Source organism: Pleuronectes platessa, chromosome 19, assembly GCF_947347685.1.
Source record: "Pleuronectes platessa chromosome 19, fPlePla1.1, whole genome shotgun sequence".
In the NCBI taxonomy this organism is placed as follows: domain Eukaryota; kingdom Metazoa; phylum Chordata; class Actinopteri; order Pleuronectiformes; family Pleuronectidae; genus Pleuronectes; species Pleuronectes platessa.
Genome location: NC_070644.1, coordinates 18242373 through 18267840, shown reverse-complemented (window position 1 = coordinate 18267840; position 25468 = coordinate 18242373). Strand labels below are relative to the sequence as shown.

The following is a 25468-nucleotide window of genomic DNA, read 5'->3' as shown; positions in this document are numbered from 1 at the left end:
GCCACAGGAAGCCTTTCATGTTTTAATCTCTCTTTTGGTGTAATCCACTTGAGTGCAAAACGCCGACTCTGCAACTCAAGTCACAATGAACCTGTCACTGTTCACATGATCATAATGTTTTATCTCTGATTGAATCATCATGTCGTAAACATGTGGAAGCTCGTCTGTGATCTGAGCTCTGCAGAGTGTTGTAGCAGCTTGATGCACATTGTTTTGGTTCTGTGAGACAATGCTGCAGATGTTCTGTGAGTCTGTGGTAGAAGCTGTGAGCAGCAGGTCGAGGGCAACAGACGCCAACAGACTCCACAAAGGGATTCTGAAGGCCAGAGACGCTGTGGGGGGCGGAGCTGGTCTCTGACAGCAGTGTCAGAAATAAAGATGCTGTCCAAGTTACAGATTATAATGGACGATGTCCCCCACCCGTTCACTGACGTGTCTCCCACCCACTTCACAACAGAGCGGCACAGGAAGTCTTCTCCTGCCTCTGGTCCGACTTTTCAATTCCTCTCTGGGAGTTTCAGACACTGAGTCAATATTTTTAGCCAACTTTTGTTTATTGTGTAATAAATAAGTAATTTTACCCATATTTTACGTTATTATTATTTTCTGGGTCCATATTTTCTATTCAGAATCAGAATCAGAATCAGAATTCTTTTATTTGCCAAGAATATTTGGACATACAGGAAATTGCCTTGGTGTGGTTGGTGTCAGTACATAAAACAACAATCAGACATAAAACAACAATATAAAACAACAATATGAAACAACAATAACGACAACGAAAGGCAATATCCCCCAGGGATCAATCAGGTATTTCAGATTCTGCTACTTTAGCTTCAGCAGTTTTTTAGAAAAGTTGCTTTAATAACAAAGTTCCTGCAAAATTCGGACAACTTAATAACTCTGCTGTTTCCAGGCCTTTTGCCTTCATTTGGTGGCAATGGTGGAGACACAAAAAACAAAAGTAGTCAAGGTTTCATATAGTTCGTTATCTAGTGCTTTATTCCATCCGTCAATTATACCACACAGGTAATTAAGGGACACTATTGAAATGTACAAGGTAGTTTTCCTTATATAGCATTCAAAACACTTGTGTCAGTGGCAGCTGGTCACAAAGGAGAATCAGACAGAACTCATTGAAGTGAACTAATGAAGTGTCCTCATTATAAGTTATTTCAGGGACTTGTAACCAGAATTCATGGCTACGCAGTCAATGTGTCAAACCCTTCAGCATGTTGTTGTTCTGGTGCCAATCAGCTCGTGCATCTCATTTTCTTACAAAAGATTCTGGTCAAACTGGGAGTTCTCTCCTTCCCCCCCCCCCCCCCTCAAAAAAAGAAGCCAAAATACCTCAGATATTGGTGACGCCATCTTGTGGGGTATAGAGGCACTGCCTAAACACATGTTGGTCCAATTGCAAGTCAGGTTCTGCTGTCAATCATGCTATTTAACCCATCAACTCACTTATTAAAACCAATGTTATGAGGGAATATGCATTTGGAGTTTGTCCCATCCACTACCATGGAGGCAAGGGGCTTATGAGGTGTTCTACAGCCGGCCACAAGGGGTCAATCAAGATGTCTTGGCCTCACTTTTGTGGAGCTGTCTAGCTGCTCCTCTTAAAAATAATGTTTCAAAAACATATTGTGCTTAAATCAGGTTCATGGAAATTCTTTTAATACTAAAATGTAGGAGAAAAGAAAAAAACATTTGGCATCAGACTCCCGGCTCCGGTGGCTGTTTGGGAAATGAAACCGCAGGAATATCATCTTCTCTATTTCTATCCTCCGTTTGGTGTTCACTGCCAAAAGAGCGGGGGGGTCGGCTAATAGCTGTTAACCAGTGGCCATTGTTACGGATTAGAAATACCTGTCACATTGAGTTTGTGGAAGCGGTGACGTAAGAATAGCTTCGGAAGGGGAAGGCTGCCGTGTGGTTTCCTTCAGCTCTGAGAACTGCCTCTGATAAATGTCTGAGGCCGAGTGTGGTTCAGAGAGAAGAACATGTCTCTTCACTCAGGTCCTGCCTCTGGAACACTCGTGGGTTTTAATGATAACTTCACCTCATTTCCCTTCGACCCACACGCTGCTCGGTTCTCCGCGAAAGAAACTTAAATACATGAATCCACATTAATTCACAGATCCTCTGAAATGTCTCTAAAGACACAAGTTTAACTATCTGTATCACGGTTTAAATCACTTTTGTGTGTTTTCCCTATTTACGTATCTGTAACAGTTGTATTCTTATATTTGTGCTCTCATATTGTGTAATGTGTGATCTTCAAATTTATTTTACTTGTTACCTATTGTTTGCTCCAAGTCAACATTTCTCTTCATTTTTAACTTTTTAATATTCTCACTGTTATTCACCTTGTAACCATTTAGAAAGCTACAAATATAAAGTTTTTAATTACCGTTATTATAATCTGAAATGGCTGATGTGCAGGAGGTATCATCTCGTTAAAACTCGAATTGCTTCAACTCGCTCTGCAAAGCGTCCTGAACGCGGCACACGCTCACAGCTTCCTCGGGAAATGAAGTTATTGTTGCATCTGCTGCTTCCTCTGGAGACTCACTCTTAATCGAATGTTTATCTGGACACTTAAAGCACGAGAGGCTGTTTCGAGGTATTTAAAGGCTTCGAATGTGATAGTTAATTTCACAGGGTCTGTGATGACGTCTGTGGAATGACTCGGCAGAACGGGACCCTTACAGTCGTGATAAGAAACGTCTCACCTCTTCAAGCTGCTCTACGTGCTGACAACACAAGGTTGACAAGTTTCCCGGGGAGCTGCTCATTGTTCAGTTTCTGCCCTGTCCCTCTGGCTCCGCTCTACCTGGAGAATAAGAAAGAAAAAAAAAGCAGTGTCAGCCGATCCTGAAGTGGGCGACAGCGAGATAAGCCCCGGGCTTTGCTTCCACCTTCATTAACAAAAAACATGTACACTCATTCATGGACTAATGATATGCTGCAAGGGAGATTTCGGTGTGTGACGGGAAATCTTGAAATATCTTTCACAACAGCTTCATCACGGCGTTGAGGGGGTGAAGAGCCGGCCTATGGAGGGCGTTTCAAAGACATCAATCTATTTACAGCGTTGAAGGAAACACCCCCCCCCCCCCCCCCTCCCTCCAGGGGAAACACACAATCATCTCACAGAGTTTTCCAAAGCTCCACTCGCACCCTCGTAAACTACACATGGTCGCCCTGTATGCAAATGAGACGAGGATTACATAAATGTTTCTAAATGCGATGGCACATTCCCTGGAAAAACAATTTTACAATAAACGCCCCACACGACAGCTTGCAATAATCAGCTAGGAGCTGCTGCTGGAGCCGATCTGAGGCCAGGCCGATTTAACTTTGATGCATCCATCTGCGAATTAATGGGAAATAATGATACAAACAAATAAGTTGTGTGCGAAAATCACAGAGTTAATGGTTATATGGAAGAGGGGAAAAAAACAGGGATACAATAACATTAAAATGTATAACCCGAGGTGGAAAGGATAAGGAGCCAAACAAACGCTTTTCTAAAGACGGTAATTAAGGAATCCTTGCTCTTCTATTCCATTTGATCCGGTCGGGAGTAGCTACTGTAGTTTGTCAAGTCGTGCATTACACCGACTGAACCTTTTAGTTTGTTTTTAATGATGCGCTCCAGGCATAAAAGAGGGAAAACAATAAAGGAGCAGCCCAGAAATCCCTCCGGTTAGATGCTCCACAACAACGTGAGAGACGATAGAAAACACATCAGAGCAAAGCGAGTAATTAGAAGTGTGGAGGTGGACTGATTGAGCAACTGGTTTTCTCATTTGTCCCCATATTTAACCAATGTTACAATCTGTCTCAAACCCTCAAACAAGCACATCAAGATCCCAAGAATAACCACAAATACTTCAAATTAAAATTATGTCTGATTCAACTTGTTATATTTTACCGTTCAGTTCAGGCGCTGATCAATAATAATACAAAATAGGCTTTAAACGCTGAAGTGACCAACTAAATCAATACATAATAGAGTAATTGCTATAATAAATTACACAATCAGATAAAAAAACAAACATAATTTATAATGGTACAGAAGATAACAGCAGTTAGAAAGATTCCTGCATTTCTTTACCTTGGAACTTCTTGGATGAAGCGAAGAAACACCCATAAGCTCTATAAATGTATGTATAAAAAATAAGCAGTCATTTAGGAAAACCTTGAGGCGTAGTTATGAAATGAAAGCACATAGAAAACATACGAGTGAAATACCTTCACCAACACATCACAGTGTGATATGGATATTAAACCAAAATAACAACTGCAACAAAATACGGTTTCAAGAGCAAAAATGGCCTCAACAGCTTTTAATTCCAACGCCACCTGTTTATTTTAGCATTTTATTTTAGGTGACAGTGTTTTCTTTACAAGCTGCCGCAGGAAGGAGTAATAATTTTACGAGCTGATTATTCTTAATCAACATTATCTCCAGTAGAAAATGACTTTAATGCCAAACTCAGCAGGAGACACACAGGAGAGCCGTTGCAGTGGAGGGATCAGATCTGACTAACAATGAAACCTGTGGCTCTCAATTACCCTGAAAACACAATTCAACACACAATATAATCTTGTTAAAATTAAATATAAAAACTTGACTTTTTGATTTGGATTAAAAAGTCAAGTTTTGCATGAATCAACCTGACTCCAGTGAGAGAAAGTTCAAAATGATAAGCAAATCATTTGTACACTGCGGCGAAGGTATCAGGCAGAGAAGATGATCTATTAACATCATTGTTACTGGCACCAGAACTGAATTTCAATTTACTATTTTCAAAAATAAATTTCCATATTTATCCAGTGTTTTGGACAAGGTCATAATCCGCTGGTTTGAATACCAACATTATGAACCAGAAACCACTTATGAAACCCAAGGATAAGTGTTGGTGTGGTAGAGAAATATGAAGGATAAGCCTTTATTGAATAAATAATGATTTCTTTGCAGGAAAACCGTCCCTGCATTCATTTTAAGGACACAGCATAGATTCTTAAATGCGACTGAATGGAAGAAAAGAATCAGATTATATTCATCTATTCTGCTCCTGTGAGGAAAGAGACTCTTTTGGAGAAAAGACCAAAGTCTCTCTTTGCAAATTAATTTGACAGTCGTCCTCCGAATAGGATGGACACACACAAACACAAACAAACACACACAAACAAACACACACACAAACACGATGACAACACGTTCATTTCTCATACCTTTCTCGCTGCCTCCCTTTCGCAGTGGACCGGGGGGGGCTTGTCTGTCGACTGTCACTCACGATAATCTATGAGCACAACCAGCAACAATCCTTTACAGTGACTGATTATTGAGAGCAGTTATTAGAGGGAACACAATCAAAATGATGCAGTTACTCTTTCAATCCATCAAAATGCATGCGACAGTTTTCAGAGAGGAAACATTTGACTTGTTCCTGCGACAACAGAAATTGTGTTGATAGTTTTTAAATCTCTTAGCACTTTGCAAACCTGTTTTTTAAAAAGTGCTATATGATGGTAATGTATGATGATATGGTATTATTATTATTTTATAACAGCATGCATTGTGCTCGCGGCATTGACAAGAAGAATAATTAGATGAGCGAGGTCAGCGGTGAAGAAACCAACCTGTAGACGATGCTAAGTGCTTTTATCTAAAGTGCATTAATAAAGTTTGAAATAAAACAGTTAAAGTTTATTGTGGGATCATGTGAATGCACAGATTAACTTCTCCCACAGCATGGAGGCGATGCACACACACGTTATAACAAGGAGGGATATGAGATTTCAAACAGCTTGTGGAGATTTAAACAGTCGATTTAAAAAATACCTGATTTATCCAACTGTAACACAACCGCAGTTACACACTTTACTGCCTGGCATTAAAGGGGGATGACTTGTATGCAGCAGTATCGCACACAAAAGCCTGCACACAACCACTCATATCGACTTCCTGCTCACCAAGCACCGCCGATGCCAACTTAGCAACTTCTTCCACCAGATCTGGCAACTTTTCAGACTTTTTTTTTAGTGACTAAACACGGCACCAGAGCCAAGCAACAAATCCAGGGAGGATTTTCAGCAGGCATCAGCGACTTCCTCTCCCGCTCACAAATCTGCAGCTCACACACTGTAGCACTGCTGGCTCACACACTGGAACATGTTGGCCAACGGAGCTGGGACCAGTCGCCAGAGTCCGTCTGACCAATTAGACGTGAGGCTGAAAACACTGTGGTCAAATAAACAGTTTGATTCACTTTATGTCCAACTCACATATTAAAATATCAAACATTTCCAGCTGGAGAATTTGCTTCTTAACTTTTTAATTATTTCAAATAATGAATTAGTATTTTTCATGTGATTGGCTAAAGCTCCTTCTTAAAGGATATTTTGCGCTCATCCTCAGACGTCTAATAACCAACAGAGACGCCAGCTGATATACCCACAATCCACCTGGAACAAGTCATGTGATAGATCATGATAGATATAATAATATACATAAATTAAATTAAGTAATAGTTTAACATGAAGTCCACCTCAAAAGAAGCACAACACATCAAATTCTACTCATCTTCATTTAAAATGAAGCAAACATCAATATTTACATCTGCTCTGCAATTGTTAATTTAGTATAATTTTGCCCAGTAAACTCAAATACTCAGTTTTTGAGTATAGTTTCAAGTATTTATTGCATTTACAGACGACTGTAGTATAAGTAAAGACACAAGTCAGCATGTTTAAACAGTAGTGTCCCCAGACTCTCCTGAATTAGCAGGGACACGTCTTCCCTGTCCGTGTCCACCTGGTGTTCTCCACTGTGGTCCTCACCGTGTCGCAGTGACGGCACCGCACTCGAGCACCGACCTTATCGGAGTTGTCTCAGGATGATGTGATCCTGTGTTGAGCTCTGGAAATCCTTTTATCGCCGGGCCCTCCACAGATGGGTCAGTGCTGCAGCAGCTGGTGGGAGCTCAGTGGGGCTGGAGGACAGGGAAGCTGCTGCTGCTGCTGCTGCTGCTGCCTGGTGATACAGTAAATAGATTAAATACTTTTACCTGGTGACATTCTGTAGAGCAGCGCTGAATCCATTTGCATTACAAATAGATATTGTAGACCTAAAGCAAATACCAGATTTGACAGGTGTTTTTCTTACACCTCATATAACGTGTTAAATCCAGTGTTCAATTGTGTTTTAGCTCAGTTTGAACCCCTGAGGGAAAGATGTGGCTCCGGAGCTGCTTCCGAGCTCGGCAGTTATCAAACCTTTTCAATAAAAAGGCGCTCGAGTGCAGGGAGAGAAATCAGCAGACACCATTTTGTGAGGTTGACGAGACACTGGACCAGCTTGACAGACAGTGAGCGAGGCAGAGAGAGCAGAGCACAATGCTGAGACAGGCTCCCAGTCACTGTTTGCAGGGAACCACACTCAGGTATCAGACACTCAAAATCCAGACAGGACGACGCAGTCAAATCTCAGGAACACGACAGGAAGGGAAACTGGAGTAAACAGAGTCGACAGTGAAGAGACAACCTGACAGAAGAAGCACAAACACACAAGAGTGAGGGGGAAGGAAGAGGTGAAACACTTATTGGACACTTTAACCTGCAACAGGAAACCAGAGCACGCAAATAAAGGACACGTGGGACAGGTGAGCAGCTTCAAAGTAAAACAGGAAGTACAATCTAAGAGGAAGCATAACTCGCACCAAAAAAATCTAAATACAAGTTTCAAAATCTCCTTACAGAAGCAGATAATACCTTTTACTGTACATTATGTTTAAATACTCATGTGGTCAAATGTTGGTATTACAGTTTTGATTATACTGACTTTAAACTAAACTGTTTGAGTTGTAGAGTGTTTTCTTTATTTTGACAAAACAAAGGTTGTGTACATGTTCATCTTTTTAGACAGTTGTGCACTTAAATGCATATGAAAATATGCTACACATGATTTTGCTGCGGACACACAAAGGCTCCACTTAATTACCACAGATCAACCAGAGATAAAATGACAGAAACTAAAGGGAACCTGGAATTCAGCGGTTTTTGATTTAAAATCTTTAAAGGACTAAACGTTTTAAACTAATTTCAGATTAGGTGAAACAGCTGCAGCAGCATTTGGGAGAAGAATTATCTTTTGTCTCATCTTTGTGGAAGGGACATTTGAAGGTTGCAGCTTGATTGACAAGAAGACGGGTTTGTTTTGTACCAGCTGACCATAAATTACATTTCCCTGCGAGTTGTGCACACTTGTAGGCAGAGAACCCTTATTATCAAATGGGGGCTGAGTGTCTTGCTCAAGGGCACTTACACACGGATCTCCAGACAGATTGATTGTTGTGTTGATCCAACCTGTCAACTCCTCCACACCACTTGTTCTAGCCCCCGAGGCAGATGAAGTCTTGAGATAACGCTCTTATTGCTGCTTGTTCCGAACATAATTAACATTATTGACCCCCTGTAGTGCAGCTGATTCCCATGCACACTGTGCAGACCTGGTTTGTTATGATGCAGACACACTGTTACAGCTGCTTGTTGGACCTCAGAAGTCAGCTGGTAATGTCAAAGTTCACATCTCGGCTGCAGACGGAGCAAAAACAATGTCGAGTTGATATACAGGATCCAGGGTAATGCAGTGTGTGTGTGTGTGTGTGTGTGTGTGTGTGTGTGTGTGTGTGTGTGTGCGTGCGTGTGTGTGTGTTTGTGTGGAAGAAAGATCAGGGAGCAAACCTGGAGATCCCAAAATCACTGCCTTTGCACAAAAAAGGCCAAAATATCATTTATCCTTTATTATTTTTTGGAGCTTCCATCTCCAGGGTATTTACAAGAAAGTGGCAGAAATAGACTCTGGTTATGTAACACCAGAGTGCACTGTGTGTGGCTGTACTACTGGAGGTTGAACTGGGAAAAAAACTCCTCATCAATTCAATATTGCTAATAAACAATATTTATCATTTGTGATATTTTGCATTCTGCTTTCATAGGCCTGCCTCTATAAGCCTTTTCAAATTAAGACAAACCCTGATGTTTTATGGGTAATGCACAGGGAAATACACCTGCTGTTATCTTCTGCTGAAAGCTCTTCTCGCTCAGATTTCCTTGGACTGCAATGTGCTGGGTCGGCATTTTTCCTGATTTAGGCCCAGCTTATCTTAAGCTTATGGAGACGTCAGCAAAACCCCCATTTTAATAGTGCAAGGCTCTAAATTCATTACCAAATGTAAACTTTGCTGCAGAGGAGAGCAGGATGGGCTCGGGGTAAATTAGAGGGTGTATTCTACTCAACTAATTACTGTGTAAATGCAGGTCCCCTCGTGGGAGCGGAGGAGAAATCAAAACACTCGCATGTTGCTGTCTGCTTTCACGAAATGCATCTCCCCGAAGGCTCCGGTTTCCCTCATTTACCATTTAGTGAGTCTTTGTGTTTTAAGAAGAGGAATCCACATTTTTTATTTTCACTTGTATCAAAGAGAAGTAAGAAAAACTAGATTTAAAGCTTGTGGATATTTTCAGCTTCGGCCTTCATACATATTTTTCAGGGAAATGTGAGGGCCACCGTGACCTTTGACCTAATTAGTTAAACAGGGAGTTTCCTGGTGAACGTTTGGACCAGATTTACAAACGTGCTCTCAAGGTTCTCTGAAGATAATACAGTCAAGTGGAAGAAAAAGGGTTTCCTGAGATCCCGGCAATGTTGACCTTTGACCTCCAATTTCAAACCAGGTCAAACTCGAGTCCAAGTGAATGTTTGTTGCGGATGTAATGAAGTTTCCGATGCAGGCTCCTTGTTTATCACGTTCACAGTATCATGAAGTCACCTGACTTGTCTTTCACCACTAAAACCAATCAGTGGATCCTTAAGTGTGAATCAAACCTCTAAATGGCGTTTTTTGAGACCTTGTGTTCACACAAGCTGAAAACATGACGCCTCCGGCAAATGCTGCTGCTGCTGTGCAGACATAAGACATCAGCCCCATTATCCAACCACACATGCAGCGTTGTGCAGATTCATCCGACCAAACCCTGGGCCCTGGAATGACGCCCCCTGCTGACAGGTTTATTGCTTAACGACGCGGCTGCAGCCACAACGAGGGAAATATTCCCCCACCTGCCTGCGATAAGTGCCGTGATTAAAGCCGTTTGATGCAGAGCTGTCACGCCGTCAGGCCGGAGGCTGATGGGGGGGGCGACGGACAGAACTCCGGTGAACTGGTCATTTAACAGCAGACATCACAGAGGGAGGGGGGGAGGTTGAGCCAGAGCAAGTGCTGCCGCTGTGTGCGGCTCCTATCCATCCTCTTATCTCGTCCGAGGTGAGGGACTCCCCCCCCCCCCTTGACTGTTTGAGCTGTCAGATTGTCAGCCTCACACACACACACACACACACACACACACACACACACACACACACACACACAGAGTCACCTAACACGGACATAATGTTTCGGAGTCGCAGGTCGAGCAGATGACAGCTTTTGGACGAGACCTTAAAGACACCCTGAGATGGACTCACAGGAAAAAGTGAATTTTATAGAGGAACACTCCAACATGAACTCTTGTATTTCTAGAAATAAACATTTCTTCTCATGTGGGCGTAGAAATTTATTTGTAAAGCTTGAATCTCCTCCATTTGTTTGCCGTACAGATTCTATCATTCGAGAGTGATACTTGACTAAGCACGAATAAATCTCCAGGTAACCCTGCGCCGACCCTCGTGACCTCTTCGATGTTTGAATTGAAAGAAAACGATAAACATGCGCGAGGTCAATTATTGTTGTTTTGCATCGGGAAACAAGAAGCTTCCTGCAGAGGCTCACAGAGGATTTGTTTATTAATATGCTATTTGCAAAAAGGGAAGGGTCCGTATGAAAGCACCACAGCATGACATCGCCTCGCTCTGCTCATCAGGGAATCAACTCGGTATATTTTTGGTCTGCTTGACGTGGGCGGGACGAGGACTTTGTGTTTCGCTGTATCTCACCCTTAACATTTCATAGCTAGACACTTGATGGAAATGTACATTAAATGGACGGATGGCTGGTCAATTTGCAAAGTGAGAGAAAACCTTCAGCATTCCTCGCTCTGATTTCCACTTTCCATGAATCTACAGGTATCAAGTGTGTAATTTTGCTCCTTTATAATAAAACAATATTCTCATTTATCTGCTCATTGTCACAGCTTCAGGAAACAAACTGACTCACTCCCTGTGTTCTTTGTTATCCTCAGGAACTTAATGCAGTAAATTATACATCTTGCTCTTAGTGCATCATCTCACCCTCGTCTGCAGAAATAGAAATGTTGATCAGTTTTTAATTTTTTTTGCCTGATGTGGAAAATATAGTCTTTAAAGGAATAAATGAGTTAATAACTGTCGTCTGTGGCTCCTTAAAAAAGAGAACACACTCAAAAAACTTGAGACTATAATTATTCTTAGTATAAGTGATGAACTGATAGAATTTGTCATTTTAATTTAGATTTTAATTAAGATTTGATGGGTTTAAAAGTGCTGATCTCAGTCAACAGCCCCCAGTCTGTCTCTGGAAACACTTTTCCCGACAGCGACAACAAGTCTCCTGACACCTCCGTCTCTTTAAAGTAATCAGCCCTCTTTGTTTTCACTGTGGGTGAAAGGAGAAGCTGATAAAAAACTCAAGACGTCACCGAGTTAAATCCACAGAGTGACGCACAATTACTTGAAACATGACTCAGCTGCCGGTAATGACAATCTATCCATATTGTAACATGAAATATTAGGAATTAGATTAAACGCTGTGGTCTGAATCATTGACGGTAAATAAAGATGGATGATGGGTCTTTACTTTTTTTCCCATTGTCCACAAATGAGGACACAGTAATCCGGTAACTGGCGCTTTCATCTTCGCTGGTATCAAACTGTCAAGATTCTGTCGTTACTCAGATTTGACCTATAGTCTCAGCTGTCAATCATGACGTTTCACCCCGTTTGATTAACAAAAAACTTAAATAAATCGGTGTGATACGAGCTATAGCTAAATAAGGAAAAAACACCTTTGTCCCATCTGTTAACATGGATGAGAAAGGGCTTATTAACTATACTGCAGCCAGCCACCAGGGGGCAATCAAGTCGCTTTGGCCTCACTTTTAGGGAGCTGTCACATCGTCCATCTTTTCATGGATATACGTATAGTCTATGGTGTCTGTGGTATTCCCTATGTGTTGATAGGTGTGTAATAGATGAAATAACTACACAATTTGTGTTACATCCATACACCTGGAGTGTATTTCTATAACCTTGGTTTGTCCTGAAAGTCATTAAAGCAGAGACCTGATTAGATTCACAATGACGATCCACATGAAGCGACACCAAGTGAAAGCTTAGTAATCCAATAGTGGAAGAGCAGAACTAGCAGTAACCTGTGCACGTGAGATCAGCGCGAGCAGCCGTGAGTATAGATCGGGTTTTCTCCTCCTTGAATAACAAAGACACTCTCATGTCAGCCGCCATTTAAAAGCCTTTTTGTGCACTTTCCCTGTTTATGCAGAGACATGCGTGAAACGTGGAATAGATCTGATAATCGTCTTAAATGTTACTTCATATCAAGGTCGTTCCCCTTCCAAGGTTAAAGATGCTTCTTTGACGCTTCTCTTCCTCAGTGTACAGTGTTTGAGTTCCTCCACACATGACTAATGATGTGTGAGTCACGCACAGACGGAAATCCAGCTTTTTTGAGAAGCTGTTAGAGGCGTTTAAATGTCAGTGTGGACTTCAAAATCTTTGGGAGGAGACCAGCAGTGAGTTATGCAGCGGCCTGGAACACAGGGGAAAAGCCATTATGCGGAATATGAGTGCTTAAAGTTGTAGTTTCCTCTCAGAGAAGAAGAGGAGGCCTGGGTATTAAAGTGAAAACCACTGCACCTGCAGCATTTCTGCAAAATCTGTGAAGTGCGACTAGAAAATCTCCTTGGTTGCACCGTGTGTATTTTAATGAATCGTGAATCTCTCATCTCCTCTGAGTTTTTACACACAAACACCAACACTAATTACCAGTTATTAGGACCTGAACGCTGCTGAAGTTTACTTTGTGTTTCTTTGGTTCACACGACATTGAAAGAAACTCAGTTCACCTGCCACACACAACAATACAACACAAACCTTAAAGCTAATCTAAATCATAACCATCCCAATCCCGTTGACTGCCATCAGTAAAACATTTGTACCAGAGCAGAGGCCAGAGCAAAAGATTTGAAGCAAAAATTACATTTAATCTGTTGATCGGAGGTTTTTAAATTCCTCACATTCCAATCTAAAAGCCATAATACATCTCGAGAAGCCTTGATCTGAAAATGTTGGAGCACATGTTTGCGATGACGTGTACTTGAGGAACACGAGGCTGTGACTCAGCTCCGGACTCAAACACACGGGCACCGAGCTGTTTTCAAGCTCTCAGATGTTCTCCGGTTTTTCCACTTTAATTGAACAAAGAACAAATATTTCTTTTTTTCTGTATCTGTCTCTGTAACTAACCTCTATTTCTCAGAGAATTCAGGGGCTGTACTTGTTTTCCACTGTAGGTTTTATCACTACATAGTTTTTTAATTAGCCTTGTGTTGGCTTGCAGCAGACCAATGGTGAGCTTTAGTTTACTACATTGCTTCAGGACCCTGAACCAAATCCTTGGCTAATCTTTTACTGTTTGGCCACTGTTATGGACACAATGCAAACGTAGAGGACGCATGGATGTGTCTCTTGTCATATGTAGAGGCATAAATGAGCCTATTAACATAATGAAAACATGAGCCAATCAGAGGCAGAGAAGGGGTCGGACATGACGATTTTTGGTCGATGTGATGACAACAGAGATTTGACTCGTCATGGTTTCCCTCTGTGTCACATCACGTGTTGTATTTTACGTCATGACTCCTTTAGACTTGGTGCAACTGTATAGATCCTAGAGGAGGGGGAGTGTGTGCAGCTCACAAGTCCACACAAACAGACAGATTTCTAATTACGAGCTGCTTGTGAACTGTAAATAGATCTCCTGCTGGAAGAGTAATATGTGGCTATATTTGCTGCAGTATTATCACTGATAACACCTTGCACGGTGAGTCACGCTGCATGCAGAGCATGTGGAGAGGAGGGAAAAGAGAGGCAGAAGACGAGAGGCAGGGGCTGGGAGGGGATGAGTAAGGCATTATCTTACTGATAGGAGCATAAGATGCCTTGTCTGGAGAAAATCTCTAGCTGCTACGAGGGGACGACGGCTCCGCAGACGGGGGCTTGTGATGTGAAATCACTCCAGAGGTCTGAGGCCTGCAGGGAGCCGAGCAGGGCAGTGAGCAGGGCAGTGAGCGATGAGTGGCAAACAAACAGCTCGCTGAGTGACACTCATCGTACGCAGCATGGACAACCCAGGTCCAAGGTTAAAACAGCAGGAGCAGTGAACTCTCCAGGGTGGTAGAGGGAACCGGCGAGGGAGTGTGTGTGTGTGTCCGTGTGTGTGTGTGTGTGTGTTTGTGTGTGTGTGGGTCTGCGTCCTCCACAGAGAAAGGAAAACAGAGGCAGACAAAGAAGAACAACCTGTCATTGACTCATCCTCTAATTACGTGCAATACTTCTTTTGATTGGGTTGTATTATCAATTTAACTTGTTGGAATACTTTGTGTCTACACAAGTTCTGAATAATCGTAATTATACATAATTACCCACAATCATACAAAATAGTATATTGGTCAAAATCCAAACTGTTCAGTGAAAAAATGTGTCATTTAACTGTTTTTCTACCTGAAAGAATCTTTGTCTGTAACTTGTTTACAGCAAAACACTCAAAGCACGTTAACATATGTTTCTGTAGTGAAATATTATCTACATATTCTGTATTTTCTTCTTATTATTGACATTTTGATTCAATCATCAGACTCACCAGAATTAGGCATTTTAAGTGTTGGGAAATGATGATTGCTATTTTATACAATAACAACTTAATATTTTATTGTATTATTGATAAGTGAATTGACCTTTCTCTGTGAAATTACTCAAGTTTTCCTTAAGAAAGATGTTTCACTGATGGTAATAATAACCCTATTGATAAAACGTCTTTCATAACAGCTGTTAAAGTGCTTCTCAAAGAGATCAAATAGAAACATCGAAGAAATCTACCAAAATAACACAATAGCATTTGAAATCAAAGACAACAAATAGTGAAATACAAAATCTAAACTCAAGGACCCAAAATGGAATAATACATTTAATAATAATGGCAAAATAAAAAGAAAAAAGATTATGAAAAAACTCTGAAGTAAAAGCCTTTTGGTAGACGTATGTTTCGAGGGATGATTAAGAAACAGACTCAGGTAAGATATTCCTAAATATTCAATATGTGCTTCAATCACATATAATGTATCAAAGGTTTTATGGACTGACAAAATAATTAAATTATCTTTACTTGTCAATTATAAGATAGTTGCCAGCCAGTAAAGTACTGATACAGATTGTAAAACCAGCCGAGTATAACATACATGCTGAAGAAGAACATGTGTAATTAGAGATTTCCTCTAATCCCTTTGTACTCAGCCGAGGGGAAGCAGCTCAACTGGTGTTGATTGAATTCCCAACCCAGGCTTCAAGATAATTACTAAAATGAATGGTGATCTAATAGTTATAGCCGATATATGTCAACGAAGAGTTAACATATATTGTTGAGTTTCAACTGAGCTTAAGAATAGGTGCATCTCAGTCCCTCAAGTCAAAAATCGAACAGGCTCTATTCATTTGATAGTTTGAATTGGGCTAAACAGATAATTTTCATGCTATGACCTGGATGTTTGAAGGATTGGGAAAAAGAAGAATCAATAGCCCGGGTCCTGACCCCGCCTCAGTTATCGTGCCAAGTTTGATTTAATTTGATTAAAATTGCCCGAGGAAAAAAAGATGGCTGTGACGGGCAAACAAACAGATGCCATGAGGACAACAAGTGAAGATCAGATCTTCACTCTTGAGAATGCTGTCGCTGTTGAATTATAACTAAAAGTTCCATCTGTGGAGGAATAAGCACATTCGCAGTGGCTCCAGCTTGAAGAGGACTCCTGATTCATTCATTTTCTCCTGAGTGGAGCTGAAAGCAGCAATCAAACTCCTCTTGAACCCTGTCTCACAACGGGCTGGATGTTTCTTTTCGTCAGCGGACAGAGAGGAGAAAGCATCACCAGTCCAGTCAGGCCTCTGGTAGCCTCACACACACAGTGAGTGTTGTCCTCAGGCTCCAAATCACTTGATTTCTTGCCCTGTGGAAGCCTGTGTTCTTGTTGACAGAGGTTTTATCCCAGATCTGTGTGAAGTGAATTAGTTGGGCCAGCCACTGTCGAAGAGAAGGTCAGATAAATCCCTGTCCTCTCACTGGGAGGGTCCTTACTCCCTCCCTCACTCCCAACAGTGTGTCCACCACGTTCCTGCTGATTAACCATGTAGAACACGGTAGAATAACATTAGCAATCATCATTTCCCAACACACCAAGGCCCACAGGGTTCCAAGTTTTCATCCCAGTCTTTATGTTTGTAACAGAACCCATTTTTTTCTTGGTTGCTGAACAAAAGAATGAAATAACAACCCCCCAGCATTTCTCCTTGGGTCTACAAAATAATTATTTAGTATTTCAGTCTTTTATTTGACAAATTGGCGTCTAGTAACATCAAAGTCCCGAACTGGCTCATATCAAAGATTTAAACTCCATTTGTTTTTATCGTGACTCAGGAAGAGATGTAGCCGCGAAGCTAACGGCTCCTCTGATCTGAGGCTGTTTGAAATAAATAGAGATATAATTTGATTGACGCGCAAAAACTGGACTTTAATTTGATTTGTAATTTAAAACAGAAAAGCTCGAATAAAAAGTCTTGCCTGCACTTCAAGGCAAACAGCCGAGTAGGAAACTTTTAATGGAGTTGTGGAAGCTCTCAGCCGGTGCTTTAGTTCAGAGGGATAGAAGATCTGTTTACAGGATTTATTTATGATTACACAAGCCAATGAAAAGCAAGCGCCTCTATACACAGCACTTTATCCGCAACACACCTTTTAACACATTGCTGGAGGAAATGTGGAGTTTGGTGTCTCGCTATCTGGAAAAGCTGGAGATCAAACCAGCAACCTTCTGGTTAGTGGCCGACCCACTCTACCTCCTATGCCACAGCCTCCCGAGATCTTGGAAAATGTGGTGTTTCTGAACATGTTTTGAGAAAATGCACAAACACAAACAAACAAACACACACACAGAGATACACACCATGATGGCTATGCTGACATGTATAGATACAGATTCACACGATCCCCTGCTCACCAATGAGAAGGTCTTCTTGTTATAACAGAATCTTTTTCTCAGAACATCATCTTACACAAAGCACAACCCTGTTTCACAAGGAGACTTCTCATTAGGCTGAGCTGCAAAGATATTGAATAGGTTGTCATAACGAGGGATAAAAGAACCCCCCCCCCCCTCTGAGTCTTTCTATATAAATATCTTTATGTAATGTAAAACAGAACATCCTGAAATGCACGCACTCCACATGTCAGGACTGCGGTTTCCAGATGCTACACATGTAAAGCTCTCAATTCATCTCGGCCTCTGTTTTATTTTGACAAGCCGTCATGCAGTGCATAGAAATGTCTTCTATTCACCAACAGCTGAGAGATTACATACTTCATATCTGTAGGTTTAATAGCTGCGGTAGTTATGTGTGAATCTAATGTTCAGAATAAAGAGGGAAATTAAAAGGATTTTATTCAGGCCACATGTTTCCATCACTTCATTTTCTTCATCTCAATGAACAACAAGACGCCAACCTGGATTTCTGAGCTGTAATAAGTGCTGAGTTGACAATTGTTGGTTTCTGTTTATGCTAATGTGAATGTGATCTCGAAATCCTCATCACACACTGGGCCAGTTACTGTAGACTTAGCGCCCTTATCCCCACTTATTACAAATTTACTCGTCCAGTGCCACGGCCAAGTTGCTGTTTCTCTAGTGTCGCCAGTAGAGCTTATTTAAAAACAAGATATTATAATCACTGGATGATAATTAAGGTAATTTATTATGTATTTGTAAATTTGCAAAGCTATCGATGTGATTAGTTTTGATGCAAAATATGTCAATGCCCTGCAGGACGACTGACGCCCTGTGGGGCCCCGAGCTGAACCCAAAGTTGGCCGTCCTCATTACTTCTCTGTCAGCCTCTGCTGTGTCAGGGTTCCCATCTGCTCCAGCGCCGGGTGTCACAGCTGAAGATTAATATGTTCCTCAGTCAATTGCCGAGTCGTGAGTCCCAGATGACGTCTTGTCTCTTCCTGAGACAATGATCCCAGCCAATGGCCGTCTGATCCTAGGCCCTGTGTCTCTGTTGAGGTCTTGTCTTTTCCTGAGTCAGGGGTCCCAGGCGTTGTGTCGTCTGTTCCTGTGTCTGGGGTCCAACCAGACTGTTCCTGAGTCTGTTCTGGTCCCAGTTGACAATTCGCCTGGTCCTTTATCGGTTGAACCACCGGGCTCAGTGCTCTCAGTCTTATGCAAGATTTATTGTCTTCGCCATTTGGTGTTTAATATCCATAACAACATTAAAGTTTAGTGTATGGAAAGTATCAAGGATGGGTTTGGGGGGCTCTGTTAAAAGAATGTATGCACCCATGGGCTCGGGTCCTTCTCAATTACGTCATAATTGGGACTGTGATTGCTTCAAGGACATTTTTGAAGCCTTGTGCTCAATTTCATTAGTGGTCCCTAGTTTAATTCTGTGGCGCTGCACCGTATGAATTATCTGTCGGTGGTGCCAAATGGCTTTTGTTCCTGTTTCAGCAGAGCAGTGCCAGCCAGAGCAGATAAGGACAACCATGGACAACTTTGACTGGTGGAGATTAAACAACCTGTTACAGGCAGTATAGTCGCGGCAGTCTCCATTCAGAGTTCCCTCTTTGTTGTCACGCTTGTGATAAAGTAGTGGGGACTGGTGTAATAGCAGATGTAAGACAGGCTGTCTCTGATGTCTCTGATGTCCTTGTAATGTAACAGGGACAGACATCTGTTGTCTCTTTTGCTTTGGGCTCAAAACGGCTGTGATTGATGCTCAAACTCAAATGAAAGACGTGTTGAAAGCACTCGACAGAACTCCGAAGATCGAAAGTATTAAACTCAAGTAATGAAAACTGGGAAAACTCAGGTGGATCTGTTTGGAAACAGGATGTCACATCAGGAAAGGTAAACAACAACAGACGCCAGGCTTCGTTAAAGGTTTAATCCAGCACATTTCACTTTTTAGAATAATGTGCAGGGGAAAAATTCACTTTGCTTTAATATCCTCAAACTTTTACTACAGTCATCTGTTCACTGAGAGTTCTCCACTTCTATTGTTTAATGCTGTCACATCTTTTGCAATTTTGTCTGAAAGTCAGAACCGTCCAAGGAAATGCTTTCAAACTAAAAAAATAGATAATAAAATATTTTAATAATAATTCTTTTAGAATTCACGATGAATTGTACCATGTTTAACCCCTTACTGCCTGAATAAATTTCCAATTATAGAAACAAATAATTATTTGTGTTTTTGTCAGTCATACACATGCTAAATTAAGTGGAGATTGTTAATTTCTATATAGCATTTACAGTAGGTATATAAAATTTAGGTATGAGGCAAATTGGCGACATTAGGCATACTGGGGCATAACCTTAATTTAACAAATTTTCCAGTCTCTGGTATGTAGTTTGATGCTGCTTTTGATTGAAATTGAATAACAACATATGTTTCTGTACAATCATTGCTGTTCCATCATCACAGTAATTAAAATACAGCTTAATACCTCAAAATAACTTTGCTGCACAGTCCCAAGGGGCTAGTATGTATTTTCCACTTCGACCACTAGATGGCGGCAGAGTGCATTTGCACCATCAGGCACAATCGTCCCCTCGGCGGCATTAAGACCGGAATGGGGTTTGCGGCAAATTCGCGACATCCGTCTACAAGGGGATAAAGGACGGCACATTATAAATTAGAGCCACTGTTTAGGTAAGGGACCATCATGTTACAGAAGCACAGGCCAAGTTACTTTTTTGTTTTCTAAAAGTAGTTTAAAGTTTTCGTTGAGACTCAGTCCCAGTTCCCAGATGTTTGTCCTCTGTACGCTAACTTACCCTCTGCTGTGCTTGTTTTCTGTCCACGCAGTAGTTAGCGTCAACATCTTCCAACGTTCGTCCATGAGTCGTTTTTTAAGAAGCACTTACAGTATGAAGGGGGGTGTATTTGTTTGGCTGTTAAATAAAAAAAAAAAAAATTCTCCAGAATCACGTCCTCCTCCTTTAAACCAATCAAGGACACGTGTCAATATGTGTTATTCTTTATTCCCATGTAATTTATAAAGCACTTAGTTGCCTTGTTAAGATATAAGTGCCACAGATTTGTTCTTCTTTCAACTTGGAGGATCGATGAAAAGCAGTTAAAAAAAAAAATGACATGGAGGAATGAAATTAGATACACGGCTTTTTCTATTCACTGTCAACCCGTCTCACTTTGTTATCAGTTTGATTGATGGAATAAACATAAGAAGCATAACAACATTGGGTAACTTATTCTACTGACAGCTGGAATAGAAGGACAACAGACAACAACGCAGTGGCCATATTTTTCTCTCAAGGCTTTGGACTCAGAAATACAAAAACGTTATAGATTATGATGCGTTTTCCTTTGTAAAAGAGACAATATAAAGTATAAAGCAACAACGGAAGCTTCCTGAAGGACGTTTCTCTCTCTGGCAGCTCACACTGACAGCACTGCCGTCCTCCTTTCCTGTCAACAGTTGGAATCACTTAGCTCACATGTGCCTTTCTGCCAGGCAACCGACAAATTCCCTGTCATTACACGGTGCTGATATCACAGGCAAAAAAAATCACACACTACTCGTCAAGGACAATCTGGTCTGCAGGCTTCTCAAGGCTCCGAGATGACAGGCACAGATCAACAGGTGTGACGTGGCGATTGTGTGAACATGGGATTCTGTGCAGCTGCTACGAATAAGGCAAAGAACTGCAGGCAGCATCCGTCTCCTGTGATTCAGGCCGAGCTGTCGTGTGAGTGACACGTCTCAGGGGGATCGCACCAACACCTGATGGTGGGAACAAAACCTGAGACTTGAAGATACTAAACCCAGACGTGATGATTTATTTCCAACAAGAAACGCGTCTTAGGCCTTGTAGTCAGAGGAGAGAGGAGCTCTGGACTTCAGAGTAGATACAGGCCGACTTACATCTGGCATTATGGAATATTTGTCATCTCACAGAAATCACACATCTGCAGATTTGCCGCCAACGTGCTCCTTCACCTCGTTCGCCATTATTTCGAAGCAGCATCTCTCCGGCAAGCGTTCGCCTCACGTGAACTTTGTGCATGTCCTCCTTCCTCCGTCTCTCCTTCTTTACTCTCATCCCAATACAATACGACAGGATATGTACACAAGGAACGTGAATCTTATGACGTTGGAATTGTTGGAGATGAGAATGTGTCAACCATTACTGAAGAGCAAAGAGACCAGGCATAGGAAAAGTTTGTTTCAGGGGCAATAACCTTCTTTCCTGCTGCTTTGTGACATTGGATTTTGTTTACTGGGAAACTTTTCCTTGCTCTGAGAGGCTCGTGGTGCTGGTTGGAGAAGTTTGGTGCCTGTTCTACAAACAGGCTGTTGTTCTCGTGCTGTTTCCAACTTCACCGTGTCATTTTCAGCCACTGCTTCTGCTGCTGCTGCCGAGCAGCCAATGAAATCACAGCTTTAATTCGACAAAACCAGAACTAAGAATCTACAGCCAGAGTCTAAGAGCACGGTGTAGTTTCTGCCTGATGAGATGTGGCTCTGCAGAAAAGACGGACTGACAATAGATCTTTGAACAAAACACAATGAGAGACTTACTTATCTTTTCTGAAGGTCCACACCAGCTGGAGGGAACCTGCAGACTGGTTTGCTCACTACTCATGATAGGCCCAACAGTCATAAACACACTGGAGGTGAAACCAATCTTTCTGTCACTGTGATGCAGAGTATTAGGAGTCCTTCTGCTCATTTGAAGTATTATTTACAAGCAAATTCAGAAAGTACTCTGTGTTCTTTTCATTTTCATTTGTCTGCTGGATGGGGGGGGGGATTCTTAAATTCCTCGACACACACGAGAGCTTATCAGTGATTTCTGGAACAACAAAGGGCTTCTTGTCAGGAAACACAGACTGTAGAGTGAAGACGCTTATTATTCCTACTAGAAGTGGTAATTATGGTAATATTTCATTTATTCATAAAGCCTGTTTTAGTTTGTGGAGCCACAGAGTTGGAATATTATATTTACTCTCAGCGTTAATATAAATAATGCTTGTCACCTGAAACCTTATTGCTATTTAAATGAGTTTGGTGTCTAAAGCTGCGCACGTCTCTTCCAGATAAGAAGGGAACATATATTCTCAATTTGCCACTTATAGTCCGTTCAGGCTGACACAGTTAAACTATTTAGACCAACTGTGGTAAACTGTGATAATCAAACCGGCTCATGATCACAATCTAAATGAGATGAAGTGAAGCAGAGAGGCAGTAAAGCCCTGTACCTCACAGTTCCCTTGTTTCAGAATAGAGCTGCACCAGGTTTCACACCTTCATCGATATCAGTTCCCTAAATATGCCGGATCTTTGTTGTTTGTTGTGCCTTGCTCACAAACAAACAAACAAATGGAGTTAATATGCTGGAAAAATGAAAAACCTGACGAAAGTAAAAATCAATGCATCTTTGCAGAAGCTATTAAACCAGGTTTAATGTAAAATCACCTAATTTCACCAAATCACGTAGTTTACCCGAATAACTTTGATCATTGATTTCTATTCCAGTGAGCATCCACCTTCTCCCCAAACAACACTGTTGTCAGAGAACAAAAAATTGATTCTGAAAGTATTTGTTCATGCAAAACACCCAAAACGGGCCGAGGGGAATACCAATCAGTTTAAGTATTCACGTGCTTTGTTGTTGGCGAGCGCGATCAATGTGTGAACACCTTTCATCCGCTGAGGGATAAACACTGTGATGTCAAGAACCAGTAAATTACAGCAGAGGGAGAAACAAAGGCTGCCTTCATGGTTTATTCATTAAATAATGACAAAAGATAACACACTTTGCTTCATTAGGCTTTAAATTGAAATCAAAGTTGGGAAAACAGATCATTTAAAAGAGGCATTGAAGAGGATATATAAAGTAAACAGGTTTATATAAATGTACCATGGATCAATTGAAGTTTTAAAAGTTTTACAGTGTCACATTTTCATCTGAAACAATGGAGACCCTGATTCAGGGACTGAATAGAAGTCGAATTCATTTTATATGACAAACAAATACACAAAAACATTACACATCTAACAAACATACATTGTCTCCCAAACAAAAGACATCAAAATACATGTTTTCACACACAACTTATAGTTTGACATTACAAATTATTACTTTAAACTAGATAATATATATTAAACTAAGAATCTTCCTCCAGACAAACAAAGATATTCCATCTAGAAAAACTTAATCAGTTTTAATATTTTGTGACATCTTGATGAGCTTCTTTTGTTTTTGCATAATTTTCATGGTTGTAAACAGTGTTAAACATTGGCTGTAAGATAAGGAAAGACATTCTACAATTATTTACAAAAGCATGTACAGAACTCACAAATATGCTCAATTATAGTAATATTTATCTGTATATTTTTCCTATTATAATATAAAATGCATATATTTTCCTTATGTTAAAACGGAACATTTTCTTCAAAAGGGGCAAATTAAACCTTTTTCTATTCAGTCAGAAAAAGACGCATCCGTTAAATATACAAAAATCAAGCACCTGAAAAAGTGCATCCTCACGTCAACGGGCTCTGAAGCAAACGTGGAGCTCAATTAACTTCGTTGAACGAGTGGATTCTCAAGGACACGCGTCAGCCGCCATTGTAATAAGATCGTCAACTGTGGGTGAGCGAGCACTGTAATCAATGAGAGAACGGGAAATACTCAGTGCAAGGTGAGCGCCCGTGGGATAACGACAACACGGACGTCTTTCAACAAAAAACTCCGTCTCTCGGGCAAACGCCTAATTAAAGGGAGAGAGGGGTTAAGAGAGATTCTGCTGTACTGAAAAAGAAAATAAAGAAAATGACTAATACGACAGAAGGAAAAGATGATTCCCTCCCTTGATGCTATTATTCCACAGTCTGCTGGGAGGCAGCGGTTGAGGTAATTAACTCCGCTGACATGTTGTGAATTCTGGATGCTCAGATAGGCTGATTGAAAAAAAAGTCCCATTTAGGTTTCAATCTTTAAATTATCCGCGTCAGACCATATTTTTTTCCGCGGTAATAACGCTGATAATCGCTGTAATTGTACATTCAGGCGGGAGATAATAGTCGAGGCTTATACGCTCGGGCAACAGGCGCTAACCGGCCTGCTCATTTCTCATTATGTTGTGGTGGAAAATAAATTACCTGCTGTGTGGTCCACTTAAAGATGGAAAAACTAAAAATAATTACGAACGTCCGCGAGGTTAAATGAAACATAAACGAGTGCATCACAGCGGAACTCAATCTGAAAATGTCACAGTGCTGCAGGGGAGTTCTGGTTTTGTGTAGTTTCAATGTTGTCGTCACCCTCATGTGTGAAGGTTGTTCACGGAATAAACTTTGATTGGCCTCGGTCTCTGATTCGTCTCATGAGTTTGTTAATCTTTTGACTATTATCCGAGATATACCCATATATGGAATCTATAGGCTAGAAAAGTTTATTGAAAAGTACAAATCTGCATTTTAACATCTGTAAATGTTTCACTTGATGATGTCATTAATGTGAGTTCCAGGTGACAAACATTTGACCATAACAGAAATTACAGGTAGGGATGAAACTCTTCACATTATCTATATCAACTTTTCAATAAATGTTTTCTTAATAATAACATATTTGATATATAGAGTCGAAAAATATAATTGAGTAAATGTAAAACTTCATTTGTTCTCTGTACATAGTTGTTTGTGTTACTATGGATATTTTCTTTCTGCTCCTATTTTTATGCTGCTATTATTGTTGATATATATATTTACATCTGTCTTCATATAATTTCATTTCATCTGAGTATAATGGCAATAAAGATGTTTCTGATTCTGAAAATCACGTTTTATTAACTTTTTTCCATTAAATATTATATCTCCAAAACAATCTTTCACATTTGAACATCTTAAAAGGTAGAATATTCTTTTCTGCAACTTTAAACGACAGTTGCAGAGTCACACAATCTCCAGGTTACACACAACTGTAGAGAGAAGCAGGTTTTCAGCTTTTAATGGAGTGCCTGCTTTGGCCTTGAGGTGAAAAAAACCACAGAAGAACACTCGTGCTTTCAGGTGGGCACGAGCGCGTGATTTAAGATAATGGAACAAAT

At 40.9% G+C, this 25468-nt stretch overlaps 1 protein-coding gene across 1 annotated transcript in view; it reads right to left on the bottom strand.

The window, feature by feature from the left end:
- The window catches only part of lrrtm4l1 (leucine rich repeat transmembrane neuronal 4 like 1), a 112595-nt gene extending 90596 nt beyond the window's left edge, over window positions 1-21999 (bottom strand). The window contains exon 1 of the mRNA XM_053411788.1: window positions 21936-21999. Within this exon, the coding sequence (XP_053267763.1) occupies window positions 21936-21999 (64 nt within the window). The remainder of the gene's footprint in view (window positions 1-21935) is intronic.
- Between the last annotated feature and the right edge of the window lie 3469 nt (window positions 22000-25468).